Source organism: Apodemus sylvaticus, chromosome 4 (genome assembly GCF_947179515.1).
Source record: "Apodemus sylvaticus chromosome 4, mApoSyl1.1, whole genome shotgun sequence".
NCBI classification, from domain to species: domain Eukaryota; kingdom Metazoa; phylum Chordata; class Mammalia; order Rodentia; family Muridae; genus Apodemus; species Apodemus sylvaticus.
In genome coordinates this window covers 57,762,077-57,783,872 of record NC_067475.1, presented here as the reverse complement: position 1 = coordinate 57,783,872, position 21,796 = coordinate 57,762,077, and the positions used below count along the sequence as shown (strand labels likewise).

The 21,796-nt window shown below is 39.3% G+C and overlaps 1 protein-coding gene across 1 annotated transcript in view; it reads left to right on the top strand.

Moving 5' to 3' along the window:
• LOC127682842 (acidic mammalian chitinase) overlaps nucleotides 1–21,285 on the top strand; it is a 124,181-nt gene extending 102,896 nt beyond the window's left edge. The window contains exons 2-11 of the mRNA XM_052179542.1: nucleotides 275–304; nucleotides 790–991; nucleotides 9,711–9,767; nucleotides 10,460–10,625; nucleotides 18,200–18,324; nucleotides 18,501–18,624; nucleotides 18,885–19,070; nucleotides 19,930–20,049; nucleotides 20,136–20,277; nucleotides 20,952–21,285. Coding sequence (XP_052035502.1) covers nucleotides 915–991; nucleotides 9,711–9,767; nucleotides 10,460–10,625; nucleotides 18,200–18,324; nucleotides 18,501–18,624; nucleotides 18,885–19,070; nucleotides 19,930–20,049; nucleotides 20,136–20,277; nucleotides 20,952–21,196 — 1,242 coding nt within the window. The 5' untranslated portion in view covers nucleotides 275–304; nucleotides 790–914 and the 3' untranslated portion in view covers nucleotides 21,197–21,285. The remainder of the gene's footprint in view (nucleotides 1–274; nucleotides 305–789; nucleotides 992–9,710; nucleotides 9,768–10,459; nucleotides 10,626–18,199; nucleotides 18,325–18,500; nucleotides 18,625–18,884; nucleotides 19,071–19,929; nucleotides 20,050–20,135; nucleotides 20,278–20,951) is intronic.
• The last annotated feature ends 511 nt before the right edge of the window (nucleotides 21,286–21,796 follow it).

Below are 21,796 nucleotides of genomic sequence, written 5' to 3'. Positions count from 1 at the left end.
GAATTTGGAGCAATTTCAGTCAGCCCTGCTTCACATATTTACATAGCAGACTTCACATTTACAAAAATTATGACTCAGAATGTAAAAAAGGATAGCAACCAGTTTTGACAAGCAGTTAAAGTGTAGAACAAAGAATGTTAACTGAAAATATCACCCCTTTACACAACTCCAAAATTTCACTTGGCCTGGCTCTCACAGCACATGGTAAGTACGATGAACCACAAGGTTCTAGAGTTGTATCCTCGAAAAATTAATATCTGTTTTCTCTTTCTAGGTTTGGCTCTTCTGCTGAATGTTCAGCTGGGTAGGTCACTGTTATACTTTCGACAAAGCAATTAACTACCATAAAACTTAAGTATCTTAATTTACATAATGCATCTGTCTGATTAATATAATTAAGTAAAATACATTCCAGTATTATTATATTTTGAAAAATGTACCAGGAGATAAAACATTAGAAAAAGAGAGATGGGTTTGCCTTATGGGGGAGTTGACTTAGCTCAGCTGTTATTGCTAGTTTCTATAGCTTGACCACCTATGAGTTTATAATTCTCATCCACTAGTTTTTATGAGACCATTGAACTTCCTGAATTATGGGTATTTTTGTTTGAAGATCAACAAAATGTATTTTTACCATCTCTTGATTTCTGTGTAACAGTGCCTCACAGTAGTCACCTGCATTGGAAATCAGGGCTCTGAGGCAGGGAGGGAAAGAGATGCAGAACCCCAACTGTTTTCACAGTTAAGTACCAAATGCACCAGACCTTGACATATTCCTGATTGCCACAGGGTCTGCCTACAATCTGGTATGCTACTTCACCAACTGGGCCCAGTATCGGCCAGGTCTGGGGAGCTTCAAGCCTGATGACATTAATCCCTGCCTGTGTACTCACCTGATCTATGCCTTTGCTGGGATGCAGAACAATGAGATCACCACCATAGAATGGAATGATGTTACTCTCTATAAAGCATTCAATGACTTGAAAAACAGGTAAAAGAAAGGGGTAAATAGATATCTAAATTTTATCTTTTGGACCAGTTGTTACTACCACCATTGCTTCTGAAGATGTTATTCATAACCAACAGATTTGTGATATGTAACAAATCAATGCCTATCTATATGTATATCTATGTATCTTATGTATCTATTTATCCATGTATGTATGTATGTATGTATCTATCCTTCTTACTCATTGTAAAATTAATTGTAAGAATTTGCATAATGTATTCAAATTATACTATTCTCTTTCCAAACCCTCCTAGATGCTTCACCTTTCTCTACCTGCAACTTAGTATCCTTGTTTTTGTTTTAAAGCCATTGAATATAATTTATGTTGTCTATATATTTTTGGGTACATGGGCATCTACTGTAGTAAGGTTTAGTAAAGTTTACCTACTAGGAGTCACTAGGAGTTCTTGATATATCTGTGCCCATGTCTGCTTCTCACTCATGGTAACCAGGACCATTGTACACTGAGCTGGGCTGGAGGGAGGGATGTTTACCCAGGCACAGGTTCATACTGTACAGCATCTAAGTAGGTAATGAGTGTATGGACAATAAACACACCTGGGAACAGCTTCAGATACCTGGTGCAATTTTTGTGTAGGAGTGAGGGTAAAGGGGTATTTATGTCTCTGTGGAGGTGACCAGGGTGTCTATGGAAAGGGTTTTGTGGCTCTGTATCATTGGCCAGGCTAAGGGTATTATAAGATGATTCATCTGCATATCCAGGGACTGGAGGGTCTGAGTGTGTGTAGGAGAACCTTATGATGTCAGACATAGAGTAAAACTTGATAACTGTCAGGGTAATAAATTCTTACTAGAGTTGATGGAAGAGCAGCTAACTTTACAGCATGAGGTTGGGACAGGGGAGGTAGGCAACTCCTGACATCTTCATCAGAAGTATCCAAGGTAGGAGCTCCCCCAACCATTCCTCCATAGCCCTGGGCAATTATAGTCCTACACCTTTGGAATATCATCCTTTAGCAAAATAAATGATGTACAGATATTTTCTCTCATTCTTTAAGCTGAAAAAAAATCAATCTACCTCAAGATCCAGTTCTATCATTCATGGGCATATACTAAATGGTATCTATAGCTCACTGCAGAGATACTTGCCCATCTATAATCCTTGTTGTGCTATTCATAGTAATGGGAAACAGCTTAGATATTCATCAACTGATAAATAGATAATGAAAATATAGCACACTTACATATTGCCACATTCAGCTGCCAAGAAAAATGAAACAAACAGGTTAGAAACCCTCATCCTGAGCAAGATAACTCAGATTCAAAGGGATAGCCATTGTATATTTTTTCTTATATGTGAATGTTAGATTTTAAGGTTTATATATGTGCCAAAGCCTGGCTTCAACACATTAGGCCCTGAGGGGGATGTGTGGTGTCAGTGATTAATCACTCGGCCAACTTTTCTGAGGGAGCAAAACTTAATTATCTAGTGGCCAGTGAAAAAGGGTAGAAACACAGGCACACAGACACACACACACACACACACACACACACACACACACACACACACACACACTGGATGATGATGTATGGCTCCAACAACTTTATTTTTCTTCCATAGCTTATAATTCCCACCAAAATCTTTCTAGAAGTATAAAAATTACAGTGTAGTTACATTCTCTCTTTCTTAAGTGGATGATTACAGTAAATATAAATAAAAAACTAAACATGATTCTCAATACTCTTATATGATTAAACATTTTACATTATTCCCAAGAACTCACATACATTCTTGTCTAAGCAACTTGTTATAAATTAAGTGTAAGCAAGCAAGGTATTTTTTTTTTCAGCCAATTTTACTGGCAGGTTACAATGTGCAGTTACAAATCATTTTATTATTTTACTATCTATCTTAAAAATGTAATCTTATAAAAATCTTTTAAAATCACAAGTCTAAACTTTTATATAAAAATCAGTAACTTTTACTTTATTTTTAAATTTTTCCTCTTGGCATTTTTATTAATCATTTTATTCATTTATATTTCAAATGACATCATCCTTCCAGTTACCCCTACACAACTCCCCCCACCCCATTCTTCCTTTCCCCTCCCCTTTGCCTCTATGAGGGTGCTCTTCGAGTCACTCACCCACCCTCTCCTCACTGCTCTAGCATCCTCCTATGCTGGGGCATCAAGCTTCCACAGGACCAAGGGACTTCCCTCTCATTGCTGTCAGAAGTATCCTCTGCTACATATGTATCTGGAGACATGGCTCCCTCCACGTATATGCTTTGGATGGTGGTATAGTCCCTGGGAGCTCAGGGTGGTCCAGTTATCTGATATGCTTCTTCTTATAGGGATGCAAACCCCTTCAGCTCTTTCAGTACTTCCCCTAGCTCTTCCATTGGAGTCCATGGGCTCAGTCCAATGGTTGGCTGTGAGTATCTGCATCTGTATTGGTCAGGTGCTGGTAGAACTTCTCAGAGAACAGTCATATCAGTCTCCTGTCTCCAAGTGCTTCTTGCATCAGTCATAGTCTGGGAGTTTGGTGTCTGCAGATGGGATGGATCCCTGTGGGGTGGTGGTGGTTTCTGGTTGGTCTTGCTTTCAGTCTCTTCCATTTTTTGTCTCTGTCTTTCCTTTGGGTAGGAACATTTCTGGATTAAAGATTTTGAGATATATTAGTGGCCACATCCCTTAACTGGGGGCCCTGTCTATCTACTGGAGATGGTATCTAAAAGTTGTATGTCCCCTTTGTTGGGTATTTTGGCTTAAGTCATCACTGTTGGGTCCTGGGATCCTCTTGCTTCCTTGGAGTCTGGGACTTTGTAGTAGTTACCCATTCCCCACTGCTACATGTTTCTATTCAATTTCCTGAGCCTCTGTATTTCTCTCCTGTCCCTTCCAATACCTGATCAAGCCCCTTCTTTTTTTCCTCCCTCCTTTCTCCCTCCCAGGTTCCAGCCTCCCTCAACCTCCTGTGATTATTCTTCTTACTCTTCTATGTAGAATTGAAGCATCTACACTGTGATCTTCTTTCTTCTTAAGCTCCATATGGTTTGTGGGTTGAATTGTGTGTATTCTGAGTTTTGGAGCTAATATCAATTTATCAGCAAGTACATGCCACATATGTTCTTTTGTGTCTGTGTTACTTAACTCAGGATGATATTTTCTAGTTCCATCCATTCACTTGTGAATTTCATGAAGTCATTGTTTTTAATAACTGAGCAGTACTCCATTGTGTAAATGCACCACAATTTTCTGTATCCATTCCCCTGTTGAGTCTGGGTTTTTTCCAGGTTCTAGCTATTATAAATAAGGCTGTTATAAACATAGTGGAGCATGTGTCACTGTTATATATTGGAGCATCTTTTGGATATATGACCAGTAGTGGTATGGCTAGGTCTTCAGATAGAACTATTTCCAATTTTCAGGAATCCCCAGATTGATTTCCAAAGTTATTTTTACCAGCTTTCAGTCCCCCAAGCAGTGGAGGAGTGTTCCTCTTTCTGCACATCTTAGTCAGCATCTGCTCACACTTGTCTTTTTGATCTTAGCCATTCTGATTGGAGTAGGTGGAATCTCAGGATAGTCTTGATTTGCATTTCCCTGATGACTAAAGATGTTGAACAGTTGTTTAGGAGCTTCTTGGCCATTCAAGATTCCTCAGTTGAGAATTCCCTGTTAGCTATGTACCCAATTCTTTAATAGGGTTATTTGGTTCTCTGGAGTCTAACTTATTGAGTTTTTTGCATATTTTGTGTATTAACCCTCTATTGGATGGAAAGTTGGTAAAGATCTTTTCCAAATCTGTGGGTTGCTGTTTTGTCCTATTGGCAGTTTCCTTTGCCTTACAGAAGTTTTCAGTTCTGTAAGGTCCTTTTGTCAATTGTTGATCTTAGAGAATGAACCATTGTTGTTCTGTTCAGGAAATTTTCTTCTGTGCCAATGTGTTTGAGGTTCCTTCCTACTTTTTTTCTTATTAAGTTCAGTGTATCTGTTTTTAAGTCCTTGATCCACTTGGACTTGAGCTTTGCACAAAGAAATAAGAATGGATCAATTTTCATTCTTCTACATGCTGAACCATGTTCAACTTCTCCAGTTGAACCAGCACCATTTCTTTAAAATGCTGTCTTCTTTTCCACTGGATGGTTTTGGCTTCTTTGTCAAAAATTAAGTGACCATGGGTATATGGGTTCACTTCTGGGTCTTCAATTCTATTCCCTTGATCTACCTACCTATCTGTCTTTGTACCAATACCATGTAGGTTTTATCACTATTGCTCTGTTGAACAGCTCGAGGTCAGAGATGGTGATTCTCCCCAGAAGTTCCTTTATGGTTGAGTTTGGTTTTTGCTGTCCTGTGTTTTTTGTTATTCCAGATGAATTTGAGAAGAGCTCTATCTCTATGAAGAATTGAGTTGAAATTTTGATGGGGATTGCATTGAATCTTCAAATTGCTTTTGGCAAGATGGCCATTTTTGCTATGTTAATCCTGCTGATCCACGAGCATGGGAGATCTTGAGGTCTTCTTCATTTTCTTTCTTCAGAGCTTTGAAATTATTGTCCTACAGATCTTTTACTTGTTTGGTTAGAGTTATACCAAGATATTTTATATTATTTGTGACTATTGTGAAGGATGTTGTTTCCTTAATTTCTTTCTCAGCCTGTTTATCCTGTGAGTAGAAGAAGGGTACTGATTTGATTGAGTTAATTTTATATTCATCCACTTTGCTAAAGTTGTTTATCAGCTGTAGGAGTTCTCTTGGATTTTAGGGGGTTGCTTATGCATACTATCATGTCATCTGCAAATAGGATATCTTGACTTCTTACTTTCCAGTTTGTATCTCTTTGATCTCTTTGATTTGGTGCCAAGTGTCACTCGCCTAAACAGGGAGAGTATAGGCAGCCTTGTCTAGTTTCTGATTTTAGTGGAATTGCTTCAAGTTTTTCTCCATTTAGTTTGATGTTGGCTACTGGTTTGATGCATATTGCTTTTACTATGTTTAGGTATAGACCTTGAATTCCTGATCTTTCCAAGACTTTTAACAAGAAGGGACGCTGCATTTTGTCAAATGCTTTTTCAGCATCTAATGAAATGATCATGTGATTTCTTTCTTTGAGTTCTGTCATGGAATAACTTATTTTTTCCATCAATGGTAATTGAGAGTTTTGCTGTGTATAGTAGCCTAGGCTGGCATTTGTATTCTCTTAGGGTCTGTATGACATCTGCCCAGGATCTTCTAGCTTTCATAGTCTCATGTGAGAATTCTGGTGTAATTCGGATTGGCCTGCCTTTTTATGTTACTTGCCCTTTTCCCCTAACTGCTTTTAATATTCTTTCTTTGTTTAGTGCATTTGGTATTTTGATTTTTGTGTGACAGGAGGAATTTCTTTTCTTGTCCAGTCTATTTAGAGTTCTGTAGGCTTCTTGTGTGTTCATGGGCTTCTCTTTCTTTAAATTAGGGAAGTTTTTTTTCTATAATTCTTTTCTATAATTTTGTTGGAGATATTTACTGGCCCTTTAAAGTGGGAATCTTTACTCTCTTCTATTGTCTCTAGGTTTGGTCTTCTCATTTTGTCCTGGATTTCCTGGATGCTTTGGGTTGGGAACTTTTTGCATTTTGCCCTTTCTTTGACTGTTGTGTCAATGTTTTCTATGGTGTACCTGAGATTCTCTCTTCTATCTCTTGGATTCTGTTGGAGATGCTTGCATCCGTGACTCCTGATATCTTTTCTAGGTTTTCTATCTCTAGGGTTGTTTCCCTTTGTGATTTCTTGATTGATTCTATTTCCATTTTTAGATCCTGTATGGTTTTGTTCCATTCTTTTACCTTTTTGGTTGGTTTTTTTTTTTCTGTAATCTTTTATGGGATTTTTGTGTTTCCTCTTTAAATGCTTCAAGCTGTTTACATGCGTTCTCCATATTTCTTTAAGGGACTTATTTACATTCTTCTTGAAGTCCCCTATCACCATCATGAGATGTGATTTTAAATCAGAATCTTGCTTTTCTGATGTGTTGGAATGTTCAGGGCTCACTGTAGTTAGAGAACTCATTTCTAATGATGCCAAATAGCCTTGGTTCCTGTTGGTTATGTCCTTGCCCTTGTCTCTTGCTATCTGGTTATCTGTGGTGTTAACTGATCTTATTGTCTTTGACTGTGACATGTCCCTTCTGCAAGCCTGCATGTCAGTTACTCCTGGGAAACCAGTTCTTTCCAGGAGAAATTTTGGTATGGACAGCTATGGCATAGGGTCAGCTCTGGGGTCCAGATAGAAACTGGAATGATCCTTCTTTGGCTGTTCCTTGGTTCCTATTTCCTACTGGCTCTGGGCAGGTCCCTCTTGGGCTATGAATTTGAGCAGAAGTGGTGGTCTTCTCTGTGCTTACAGGTGTGTTGACACTCCTGGGAGACCAGCTTTCTCCCGAAGATATTTGGATATGGAGCACTGTGTCAGAGGATCAGTTCTAGGCTCTGTGGCACAGGATCATCTCTGGGAACAGATGCAATCTGGAAGGATCATGTCCCAGGCTGCTCCTTGGTTCCTGTGACCTCAGATCTCCAGGCTTGTCTTTCAGAGCAGAAGTGGTGGTCTTACCTGTGCTCACCAGTTTGTCAGCACTCCTGGGAGACCACTTCTGTCCTGGCCGTATTTGGATGTAGAGTGCTGTGGCCCAGGATCAGCTCTGAATGTTGTAGCACAGGAACAGCTCAGGGTGCCCCATTTATTTTTGGATTTGGCCTTTTATACTGTCCTAGATTTCTTGGATGTTTTGTGTCAGAAACTTTCTAGATTTAACTTTTTCTGACCTATGTATTTATCTTTTTATATATCTTCAATGCCTGAGATTTGTCATTTCATCTCTTGTATTCTGTTCATGATTCTCATTTCTGTAGTTCTTGTTTGTTTATCCTAATTTCAGAATTTGCTCAGTTTTTGTTTTCTTTATTGCTTCTGTTTCCATTTTCTGATCTAGAACTATTTTATTCAAGTTCTTCAACTGTTTCCTTGCCTTTGGGGATTTCTTTAAGGGATTTATTCATTTCCTCCATTTTTTTGTCTTTATCCTCATTTTCCTTAAGAGATTTATTCATTTCCCTTTGGAGATCTTTAACATTTTCATAAAGTTGATTTTATATCTGTTTTTTTGTGCTTTATCTGTGTTAGATTATTCTGGACTTTCCATAGTTGGATAGCCTGGCTCTGATGGAGATACATTATCCCAGCTGATGTTGATTGTATTCTTACAGTGGCACCTAGGAATATGGTTTGGAGATAATTATAGCTCTAGCTGCTAATTTCTGAGTTTGTCTTTGTTGGATGTGTGTTTTCCCCTTGATTTCTCTGTTTTCTCTCTGGTCTTCTGGCTGGAGTGGCCTGTGGTTTAGTAGAAGTTCTTTACTCAAGTTGGGGCCTGGATTTCTTGTGCCAGGTATGGACTCTGGTCTATGCAGTGGTCCTCATTAGATTTTGGATGCAGGGTATGCTGATAGAGGTGTATGTCATGACTGAGGCTAGGCTACAGGGCACTGTAGTGGGTGTTATGGTGGGTGGATTATCTGTTGTTTTGGTGGCTACCTCTGGTATAGTAGAGTACCTCCTTTGGGGTTAGGGGCTGGGATATGGTAACAAGGAAGGCAAGTTGCCATGGGCTTGGCAAGCACTGAGAAAGTGGGGCAGTCCACACACAACCAATCTACCTGGGATTCTGGTGGATCTCATGGCCTCTGGTGTGGCAGGAGGAAACCAGAATTGTGGTCTGAGAATATGATGGTTATTTGATGAGAATATACAAGTGGAGGAATGGCAGATGGGTGAAGGCTGGGCAGGCACTGAGGGAATGTAAGTGGTCTGTGGGTGAGCCATTTGCCCGAGGTTCTAGGTGCTGTTGTGGCTTCTGCAAAACCTTATGCACCAAATAAAATTTCAAGTGGCAAGAGTGGGTTACACTGAATTAAACCACTGGCCAAAATAGTCCGTAACCTATCCTCTTAATCACAGGCTATTACTAAGGCTGTTGGTTATTTTCCAAATGTAATATTAAGTCTCTATTTCTGAATACACTGTCACTTATATCATAAAATATGGAAAATCAAGCTGGTGTAAAGTTAGAATGTTCACCTCTACCACCTAGCACTCATGATGTTGGAAGATATTCTAAGGTATTCTGCATGCTACCAGAAGAGAAAGATAACCATCGATATCATCCAGCTACAAACCTTGTGATCTACATATTGTGCCCTTTGTCTATTGCCTTTATTTCTTTGCTGTATAGTAACTTTAATTTTATATAATTCCATTGCCCCCTTTTCACTTTTTACCTATGTTTCTAGTGATACCCCAATTAACTTATATTAATTAAATAAAGGATAAAATATGTTAAAGTGAATTGGTGCTGTGGAGACAGCAACATTTAACATTTTACCTGAAGAAAGGACAATGAGCTAATTAGGCTTTTTAAGTTATATGTAGTACAGATATTGCTAACAATAAATCCAACAATTATATATTTCTGATTTCTATGCATATCCTTGACCTTATTTATGGTGATAATACAAAGACTTTTTGTAAACAAAGTTTTAGTAGTGGAAAAATTAGCGCAAATAACTCAAGCAAATAGTACCACATCAGTCTTACCATGAATAATTTGAGCAAGCTCAATATCATAAACAGAAATGTTATTTTAAATGTCAGGACCCATGGATTTAAAGATTTCTTTGTTTATTTTTTGTTTTATAGGAACAGCAAACTGAAAACCCTCCTGGCAGTTGGAGGCTGGAACTTTGGAACTGCTCCGTAAGTTCTCTCTAGAAAACCACTCATTCATTTACTACTGAAATCAATATAGCATAATCCATGTTCTTTTATACTTCAAAATTCCAGATGGATATTAAGAAGATCCATTAAATGAATTGTTTTTGCTTAGTAAATTACTACATCAGATCATCAATACTTATCAGAAGATTTTTAGATTAGCTACTGTGGCTTTTACAGGGTTAAATTTGGATGAATATTTTGGGACACCATTCTGTAAGCTTTAGCTGCTCACTTCAAAAAATATCTTAAAGTATATGAAGGCTCCAAGGTCTGATGAAGGTCCTGTATATAATTTGTCTGTCTTTCTGAGAAAGGAAAAATGAGACCATATATACAAATCAAGACTAATTTGAATATATATGAACTGGGGGCTGATTTGAAGGCAGAAGGCTCTTAACTAAGTTTATTGGGTATTCAAAACAACAAAGGCATCTTGGGAAAATATTTGATCTGGGAGTTGGGAAGAATAGCAAAATAAAGTGAATGCTGAGGTACTGTAGTTGGAAAGAGTAGTGATTGCAAAGAGAAACCAGGATAGCCCTGGAACAAACTTCACTCCTTAGTCAGGTCCTGGTCAAGGACTGTGAGGCAGAAATGGAACTTCAAACTATTTTTATTCCGGTGTGTTCAGAACACCAAGGCCTTACTCTGACTTTTTTGGTTTCCCTCAGTTTTACTGCCATGGTTTCCACTTCTCAGAACCGCCAGACTTTCATTACCTCAGCTATCAAATTCCTGCGTCAGTATGGGTTTGATGGACTGGATCTGGACTGGGAATACCCAGGCTCACGTGGGAGCCCTCCTCAGGACAAGCATCTCTTCACTGTCCTGGTGAAGGTGAGGATACCAGGAAAAGACGTTAGCTCTATAATATCCAAAGTCTATTTTTTTCAGTGAGGACCAGGTGCTTGTATAATAAAACCAAACATGACTTTAGAATTATGGAATCTTAGCATAAGAAAGTTCCTTAGATAAGCATAAAGTCCTTGAACCAAATATATGCTGCATATTACTTTACATGCTGCTTTCAGAATCACAGTTCACTTGACTTGACATTTACTAAATGATATAGGTTCCTTAAGCATTATGACCTTCATTATATAGATAAGTAACCAGGGTACTAAAAGGGCAAGAGTAATTTGGACATCAAACTGCTAGTGTCATAAATACCTGCTATGTCTGTTAGAGTCATTACACAGATACTGTCTACTCTTATTGAATAATCTATGCTCTGTGGCAGTTATTTGGAGTAGGTTAAAACCAAGAATAAGGCAGAGTCTTGACTTTAAAGAACACACACCTGAGGTGGAGAACTGAAACATTAGAAAGAACTGTAGAACATTTTGATAAATGCTGTGATAAACTACACAGAATCCAAGGTCTACATAGTCCAAAAGCAAATTCGAAATCACCTAATTTTTCTCTTGGGCAAGGTCACAAGGAGCTTTCTAGGAAAAGTGATGCTAGATCTTAGTCTTGATAACTTGAATTAGATAACATTGTTATCTAATTCAGTGCAGATGGAAACAACATAAAAGAAGACAAATTTGTGTGAGCAAGTGAGGAGTGAGTTTTAAGCCTGTGAGAATGAACAAACGCAAGAATCAAGTTACATGTACATTTTTATATTAAGTTAAAAAAATTAAACTTACCTAAGGAAAACGGAAATCTTTGAAAGATTTGTGCATTGATAAATATGACCAGACCTGTATACTTTGCTTAAAATTTTTTTGTTTGGGTTGGGTGGGAATAGCTGTATTGAACTCAGGTTTTTAGCTTGCATGGCAAGCACATTAACCATTGAGCTGTCTCCACAGCAGCACTTTACTTTTTGTTAGATAGCTCCAAAGATCAGAAATAGGACCTCTTCTCTTAGTTGAACAGGACTGTTATAGTATCTAATCATTGGCTACACTACTGCTCACTGAAGTGATGCAGAATAAAACTACATACATTACAGTATCTGGATTTAACATTTGAAGATAGACATAACACTGTTTATATTTTTTCCATCTTTTATTAGACATTTTCTTTATTTACATTTCAAATGTTATCACTTTTCGTTATTTCCCCTCCAAAAACCACCTATTCCACTCCCTACCCCTGCTCACCAACCTACCCACTCACACTTCCCTTTCCTGGCATTCCTCTATGCTGGGGCAATGAGCCTTCACAGGACCAGGGGCTTCTCCTCTCATTGATGATGATGACAATGATGATGACATTGATGATGATGTTAGGCCATCCTCTGCTACATATGTGGCTGGAGACATGGGTCTCTCCATGTGTACTTTATGGTTGGTGGTTTAGTCCCTGGGAGCTCTGGGGGTACTGGTTGGTTCATACTCTTGTTCCTCCTATGGGGCTGCAAACTCTTTCAGCTCCTTGGATACTGTCTCTGGCTTCTCCATTGGGGACCCTGTGCTCAGTCCATTGGTTGACTGTGAGCATCCACTTCTGTATTTCTTAGTCACTGGAAGATCCTCTGAGGAGACAGGTATATAAGGCTTCTGTCAGCAAGCACTTTTTGGCAACCACAACAGTGTCTTGGTTTTGTAACTGTATAGGGGATGGATCCACAGGTGGGCAGTCTCTAAATGGTCTTTCCTTCATTCTCTGCTCTGTACTTTGTCTCTGTATCTCCTCCCATGGGTATTTTAATCCCCTTTCTAAAAAGGACCAAAGTATACACACTCTGGTCATCCTTTTTCTTGAGTTTCATGTGGTCTGTGAATTGTGTTTTGGGTATTCAGAGCTTTTGGGCTAATATCCACTTATCAGTGAGTGCAGTTCCTTTGTGATTGGGTTATTTCACTCAGGATGATGTTTTCTACTTCCATCCATTTGCCTAAGACTTTCATGAATTCATTGTTTTTGATAGCTGAGTAATACACCATTGTGTAAATGTACCACCTTTTCTGTATCCATACTTCTGTTGAGGGACATCTGGGTTCTTTCCAGATTCTGGCTATTATAAATAAGGCTGCTATGAACATAGAGTAACATGTGTCCTTATTACATGTTGGAGCTTCTTCTGGGTATATGCCCAGGAGAGGTATAGCTGGGTCCTCAGGTAGTACTATGTCCATTTTTCTGAGGAACCTCCAAACTGATTTCCAGAGTGGCTGTACCAGCTTGCAGTCCCACCAACAATGGAGAAGTGTTCCTCTTTCTCCACATCCTCACCAGTATCTGCTGTCACTTGAGTTTTTGATCTTAGCCAACCTGACTGGTGTGAGGTAGAATCTGTGGGTTGTTTTGATTTGCATTTCCCTGATAACTAAGGATGTTGAACATTTCTTTAGGTGCTTCTTGGACATTCCAGTTTCCTCAGTTGAGAATTGTCTGTTTAGCTCTGTATCCCTCTTTTAAATAGGGTTATTTGGTTCTCTGGAGTCTAACTTCTTGAGTTCTATGTATATATTGAATATTAGCCCTCTAGGCGTGGTTAAAATCTTTTCCGAATCTGTTGGTTGCTGTTTTGTCCTATTTACAGTGTTCTTTTCCTTATAGAAGCTTTGCAATTTTATGAGGTCCCATTTGTTGCTTCTTGATCTTAGAGCTTAAGCCATTGGTGTTCTGTCCAGGAAATTTTCCCAATCTTATCCTTTCAAATAAATGTCTTAGTTTTTCAACACAATAGCTATGTCTAGAGTTATGACTGGAATATCATTTGTTGTCCCAAATAATGTCATTATAGGATCTCAACTCAGTGCTCTAAATAAATGAGTCACACATTGTTTTAGGGTTTTATTGCTGTGAAGAGATACCGTGAACATGGCAAATCTTGTTTTCATTAATATTTATTTACTTATTCATTTTATTTCCTGATCACAGCCTCCTTCCCTCCTCTCCTATAAGTGACACTCTCATACTTCTACCCCATTACCCACTCTTCCTAAGATAAGGGAAGGCCCTCTGAGGGTACCAATATGGCCTGGCAGGACAAAAACACACAAGTCACAGCAGGACTAAGACATCCTCTCCCACCAAGGTCAAACAATACAGCCCAGCAAGGGGAAAGGAATCCAAAGGCAGGCAACAGTTTGGACTCCAACCAGCAATGAAGGAGTGATCATCCCTTGCTCCATATACTCTGCAGTATGTGCTGGCACTTGAATTTTTGATCTTAGATATTTTGATGGGTGCAATATGGAATCTCAGAGTGGTTTTGATTTATATTTTCCTGAAGACTTGGGGCATTGAACATTTTTTAGGTGCTTCTTGGCCCTTAGAGATTGCTCTGTTGAGAATTATGCCCCATTATTATGCTCTGTGCCCCATTGTATTAAATTTTATTTTATTTATTTAAATTCCACTTTTTGACCCCTATTGGTTCCCCTCCCCACAGTTTCTCATCCCATTCCTCCTCCTCCTTGCTTCTGTGAGGGTGCTCCCCTACCCACCAGGCTTCTTCCCTGAGGGGCCTCAAATTTCTCTAGGTTTAAAATTATTTTCTCCTACTGAGGGCAGATAAGGCAGACCTCTGATACATATGAGCCTGTGTCAGCTTTCTACCAGCAGGTCTAAGTGAGAGGAGAGAACCCAGTCCAGCTGAGTCTCTCTGGTAGCTGAAGCAGGATGGTGAATGTCCCAGCTCTGATCTCCTCCTGCCGGAATAACCACCCAGATCTGGGAGTCTGTCAAAGTAGAAACTTGTTTTATTATATCAGTCTTTTGTTTATATAGGGTTGAGTGAGATGGCAGGGATTTTTTTTAGTGAGGTGAGATGGCTGTAGGGGTCAGGGAAGGACGATGGAGGGTATGGGGTGACTTGACAGGGCCAATGAAGTTATTTGACATTGGTAGCTAGGCAAATGTATGTTTAAGCAGGTCTTGCTGAGTCACTCCAGTATGGAAGTGACCAAGACAGGTCTCTAAAGTCGAGCAAAGGCTCAGGCTTCCTCACTAGGCCTCAGTATCTGGCAAAATAAGGCCCCAAAAGCCAGGGCCTCAGACAGTCAACTGTATGCTCCTGGTTGGTGGCTTAATCTCTGGGAGCTCCCTGGGGTCTAGGTTAGTTGAGACTGCTGCTCTTCCTATGAGGTCCCTCTGCCTTTCAGCTTATTCAGTCCATCCCCTAATTTAACAATAGAGGTACCCATCTTCAATTCAATGGTTGAGTGTAAGCATCTGTAGTTGTCTCAGTCAGCTGCTTATAGGGCCTCTCTGAGGAAAGGAATATGAGGATCCTGTCTGTAAGCACATCATAGCATCTGTAGTAGTGTCAGGCCTTGGTGACCGCCTCATGAGATAGATCACAAGTTGGGCCAGTCATTGGACTACCTTTCTTGCAGTCTCTTCATTTTTGTCCCTATAGTTCATTCAGACAGGAACACTTCTGGGTGAGAAATTTTGACTCTAGGTCCCACCACCTCCCAAAGTTGCTTATTTCTACTCATTCTCTTAGCCATGGCCTCTCTCCTGTCCCCCATGTTTGATCCTGTTCCCCTCCCCACATTCCTGAACCCAGGAACCTCCCTACCTCTACCTCCATGATTATTTCTTTGCCCCCTCTAAAGGGAATTGAAGCTTCCTCACTTGGGCCTTTTGCCTTGTTACACTTCTTACAGTTGTGTAAGGTTGTATCCTAGGTACTTTTTTTGTACTTTTTGGCTAATATCAACTTATCTGTGAGTCCATACCATGTATGAACTTTTCGGTCAGAGTAACCTCATTCAGGATGACATTTTCTAGTTCTATTCATTTGCCTGCAAAATTCACGATGTCCTCATTTTTAATAGCTGAATAGTATTCCATTGTGTAAATGAACCACATTATCTGTATCCTTTCTACAGTTGAGGGATATTTGGATTGTTTCCAGCTTCTGGCTACTACAAATAAGGCTACTATGAACATGGTGGAGGACATGTCCTTGTGGTATGGTGGGGTGTCTTTTGGGTATATTCCCAAGAGTGGTAAAGCTAGGTCTTCAGGTGGAACTATTTCCAGTTTTCTCAGCAACCTCCAGATTGGTTTCCAGTTGGTACCAGTTTGCAATACCACCAGAAATGGAGGAGTGTTCCTCTTTTTCTACATCCTCTCCAACATGTGCTGTCACCTGAGTTTTTGGTCTTAGCTATTCTGATTGGTATAAGGTAGAATCTCAGGGTCATTTTATTTTCATTTCTCTGATGATTAAGGACTTTCAGCCATTCAAGATTCCTCTGTTGTGAATTCTCTGTTTAGCAATTTACCCCATTTTTTGATTGGGTTGTTTGGTTCTTTGGAAGTTAGCTTCTTGAGTTCTTTATATATTTTGGATACTAGTTATCTATCAGATGTAGGTTTAGTGAATATTTTCCCCCTAATCTCTAGGTTGTCAGTTTGTCCTAGTGACTATGTTCTTTGCCTTATGGAAGCTTTTCAGTTTCATGAAGTCCCACTTATCAATGACTCTTGATCTTAGAGTCTTAGCCACTGGAGTTCTGTGTAGGAAATTTGTTTTTTTGTTTTTCATGGAATATCTTTGTTTCTCCATCTACGGTGATTGAAAATTTTGCTGGGTATTGTAGTCTGTTCTGTTAGCTGTGGTCTCTTAGGCGCTGCAAGACATCTGGCATTTAGAGTCTCTGTTGAGAAGTCATATGCAATTCTGGTAGGTCTGCCTTTATATATTACTTGGACTTTTTTCTTTAATCTTTTAATTTTTTTTCTTTTTTTTCTGTTTATTTAGCATTTTGATTATATAATTATGTAGTGGGAAGATTTTCTTTTTTGGTCCAGTGTATTTGTTGTTGTTCTGTAAACTTCTTTTACAGAAGGGATCTTTTTCTTTAGGTTAGGGAAATTTTCTCCATTCAGTTTGTTGAAAATATTTTCTGTGATTTTGAGCTGGCAATCTCCTCCTACTTCTATTATTATTATTTTAAGGTTTGGTCTTTTCATAGTGTCCCAAGTTTTCTACATGGTTTTTATCATGAACTTCTCAGATTTTGCATTTAAACTGATGTATAAGTTTCTTATATCATCTGTTCCTGAGATTCTCTCCTCCATCTCTCGTATTATGTTGGTGATTGCATCTTTAGTTCCTGTTTCGAGATTCTCTCAGTTTGTGTTTTCTCTATTGCTTCTATCTACATTTTAAGGTCTTGAACATTTTTTTCATTTACTTCATCTGTTTGATTTTATTCTCTTGTATTTCTTTAAGGGATTAATTCCCTCTAAGAAGAGCTCTATCCACTTTATAAAATTGGATTGATGGTCAGTTTCTTTTGCTTCAGCTGTGCTACGATATGTAGGGCTTGCTGTAGTTAGGATAGCTGATCTATGGTGGTACCTTGCTGTTGCTATTGTAGTTGATTGTGTTCTTACACTGGACCTTAATCACCTTTAACCATTTTATTGTCAATGTTCTTGATTAAAGCAGGACTCCTTCAGAGGTGGAGGAAGGCTGAGTCTTGGACCTGATAATGGGCCTCAGGGAACAGCATACTGCCTATCTCTACTGACTGTGCTCGAAGTAGACCTGGCAGGCAAGGCATTGGTATAGAACAGCCTGACCTGGATGTTTCTGCTGCATCCAGGCAGGCAATGGAGCTCAGAGGGAGTGTGCAGCTCACATCTGCTATCTCTGCCCCAGGTCAACTGTGGCAGTTCTTATAAAAGAAAATGCTTTGTTGGGGTTGTTTAACAGTTTCAGATGTTTAGTTCATTATTATCATGGCAAGAAACATAGCAGTGTGTAGGCAGCCATGGGTGCTAGAGAAGGCACTGAAATTTCTACATCTTGGTTCCTAGGCAGCAAGGAGAGCCTGGGTGCTTCACTGAGCATAGCTTGAGCATAGAATATCTCAAAGCCCCTTCTCCACAGTGGCATACTTCCTCCAACAAAGCCCTACCATCTCCACCTAGGCCATACCTCCTAATAGTGACACTTTCTAACATTCAAACACTTAGGTGTATGGGGGCCATACGTATTAGAACTATCACATACAGAATGTAGGTGAATTAACATCTGGCACTAAGTTGGACCTGGCACTCAACCATTCTCACCGTCCCCATTGACAAATCCAGCAATTCATTGAACCAAATGTCTGTGTTACAAGGAGTATGGAAGCGACTTTTCAAATCACTTAAAGCTATATAAGTATACTGCAGAGAATGTATCTTCAAAATGCTGTGATACAAGTGAGCTCTGATTGGTCATCTGAAATCTTGGGTTCCATTAACTTTCTGTGGGATTCTGGTGTCAATTTCCTAACTCCCACATATACTACATAGTTGTAATTTCATAATTCCACCTGTATTATTGACTTTTTTATACAAAATAGTTGAAAATACTTTAGAGAAAAATACTATTAGACAAATTAGTTGAAAGTACTTTAGAGATGAAAGACAGTGTGCAAACATGCATTTATTATTATTTAAATAGCTGAAATTAACTTTAAGCATACTTACCTCATTTGCAGGAAATACGTGAAGCTTTTGAGCAGGAAGCTATTGAGAGCAACAAGCCCAGACTGATGGTTACTGCTGCTGTAGCCGCTGGCATTTCCAACATTGAGGCTGGCTATGAGATCCCTGAGCTTTCTCAGTGAGTGGTGTCCTTATCCTAAACTTCTGTGAGAACTTTTCAAGCATTGTACTTATTCTTTAGATGTCTTATGCTCAAAGATCTTGTCTGTACAGTTGCTGTGGAAAAGGTATCTTTGCTTGCATAGATGTGAGAAACAGTTATCAGAAATGATTTTAAATCTTACTACCTCTTAGGTACCTGGACTTAATCCATGTCATGACATATGATCTCCATGGCTCCTGGGAGGGCTACACTGGTGAGAACAGTCCTCTTTACAAATACCCTACTGAGACTGGCAGCAATGCATACCTCAATGTGGTAAGACCCTACAGAAATATACACTGGAGAAGGGGGTGTAAATCGTATAGAAAATCAGGCTCCAGATGAATGCACATTCAGAGGCCAAATTATTTAGCCAAATATCTTAAGTTGTTGGCCATTACTATTATTTCATTAAAAAATTTGAAAAATAAAGTACCAATAAAGAAATCCACTCATTATGAACATCATATAATTTGCCTGGATTCTAACACAGGCCACTGGTTATTCAGGTCCTGTCTAACCTGCTGCCATTACAGGATTATGCCATGAATTACTGGAAGAACAATGGAGCCCCAGCTGAGAAGCTCATTGTTGGATTTCCAGAGTATGGACACACCTTCACCCTGAGCAACCCCTCTGATACTGGAATTGGTGCCCCTACCTCTGGTAATGGCCCTTCTGGGCCATATACCAGGCAGGCTGGGTTCTGGGCCTACTATGAGGTCAGTAGGTTGGCTGTATAGTGCTCTGTAAGTTACGTACCCTAAGTCGTACATAATCATCAGTTTAAAAAAGAGTTTGGGTAGTTCTATACATCTATACTTAATTCAAACAATATTCCTTCAAGCAATGGATAATACTATTAAGGATATTTACATTAAGCTGGACGGTGGTGGCACACGCCTGTAATCCCAGCACTCTGGGAGGCAGAGGCAGGCAGACATCTGAGTTTGAGGCCAGCCTGGTCTACAGAGTGAGTTCCAGGACAGTCAGGGGTATATGGAGAAACCCTGTCTCAAAAAAACTAAATCCAAAAAAGGATATTTACATTAAGAGAGAATGAATAAAATAAATAAATTTCATACACTACTATAGATTCCAAAATTTTAGTATTAAAAAATGAATAAAATGTAGAATTTGAGGGGTAACTCAATCTGGGAAATGTAGCTCAGTGGTTGATAGCTCTGGATCCAAGCTCTAGCACAGAAGGACAAAACAAATTAGGATCATACTGTACAATGTTTTTTCATGACTGATATTTGCAGTTTTGGTTGCTCATATTCACAATTTCAACATTTAGGAAGCTGAACCAGGATGATCCTATATTCACCGCTATATATACTCTACATTAAAGAGAAAATACTAGAGATGTGATATAGTGAGGGTATTAGTGCATGTACTTATCTAGTATGGCAAGTTCTGGGTCTCATCTCCATCACTGCAAAGATGAAAATAACCCAAACAAAACTGAATTATAAGATTCAGGTAACCCCAAATGAGGATATGAAAGGAAAGAAAATAATGTGTTTTCTCTTTCATGGGTCTAATATTTAAAGGATTTGACTCTCTTAACATGTAAAGATTTGCACCTTTCTGAGAAATGGAGCCACTGAGGTCTGGGATGCCCCCCAGGAAGTGCCCTATGCCTACAAGTCCAATGAGTGGGTTGGCTATGACAATATCAAGAGCTTCAGTGTCAAGGTAAGGTCAGCTCCTAGGATTTTCTGGCATAACAGACCCAAGGCTCAGGCAATAAAATGAATCTTCTGTCCTATCCTCTCAAATAGGCTCAGTGGCTTAAGCAGAACAATTTTGGAGGCGCCATGATCTGGGCCATTGACCTTGACGACTTCACTGGCTCTTTCTGTGACCAGGGAAAATTCCCTCTGACTTCCACTCTGAGCAAAGCCCTTGATATACCCACTGCAGGTAAATGACAGCATAAATTTGCAGTGTGTGTGTTAGTAATGTCTGTTTATCAATTTAAAGGCCATCATGGCATTTTCACCCCTGTTATCTTTGGATATCCTTCCAATTTCAGTCTTCTGTATTTGTCCACGAGATAGTTATTGACATTTACTAAATCTCAATTTCTAAGAGAATTATGGAAAACCAAGCCTATCTTTGGAATACATGAGATCAGATTTTTTAGGATTTCAAGGTTTATAAGAGTCTGAAGATTTTGTGCTTACCTTTAGCATACAACTCTCTCTCTCTCTCTCTCTCTCTCTCTCTCTCTCTCTCTCTCTCTGTGTATGTATGTATGTGTATTCCTTATTCAATGTCTTGTTCAGACTTCTGGAGAGAATTAACAGGAAGCTTTGCCACTACTCTTATCTATCCAGTCTATCACTCAGGGAATATTTCAACCTCCATAACTGTTTCAATGTTTTTCTTTCAAGGTATTTATAGTCAGATCTTAAAAATATGTTTTTGTACATTAGGTCTTTCTTGAATGCCTTAGATGCAGTCTTTTCAATTATGAGACTGCAGCTAATTGTATCCATCTTCTGGCAATAATGCATACAGTTTTCTTTACTTCCACATGAAGTTCACTGCTGCAGCAGGCCTACCATTCAACTCTCTCTACTTGTATGTTTCAGGTTGCACAGCCCCTGACCTGCCTTCTGAGTCAGTGACTTCTCCTCCAGGAAGTGGGAGTGGGGGTGGAAGCTCTGGAGGAAGCTCTGAAGGCAGTGGATTCTGTGCTGGTAAAGCTGATGGCCTTTACCCCGTGGCAGATGACAGAAATGCTTTCTGGCACTGCATCAATGGAATCACATACCAGCAGCATTGTCAGGCAGAGCTTGTTTTTGATACCAGCTGTAATTGCTGCAACTGGCCATGAACCTAATGCTACTCTTCCCCAAACTTCTGCACCCTCCTTTACTCCTCACCAAAGGTAGTTAGCTTCCATTTAAAGTTATGCAATAAATTAGTAGCCAAAACAGTGTTGTTCTTTATTTTTCATGGTTTGGTTGAAAAAAATTTCCACTTAGAAATACCAACTATGAGTGGATTGGGGAGAGAGGGTTGGGGGAGAAATGGTGGAGCCAACCACCATACATCATTCTATGTGTGGAAGATATTTGATATTTGGTGATGGATCAGTAACCTAGGGACCTCAAGGACTATGTAGTATTTGCAGTTCTGCCTCGGTGGCTGAGGAATAAAATCCATGAATTTTTGTTAATCTTTCTGGGGATCTGTAATGATTCTAGTAATATGGGAATTAGAAGCAATGGGTAAATATATGCTATGGAGTCTACAGCATGAAGTACCTGCCCAGCAGAGAGGCTTACAAAAGTCTTTATCAGCAGTGTCAAACTACTCCAAATGACTTAGTACCTTTCCAAAACTTCATCAGAGAAGCTTCTTTCTGCAGTAGGTAGCAATTGACATAAAGACCTGCAACTGGTCAAGGCACAAAGAATAAGAAACTTTGGAA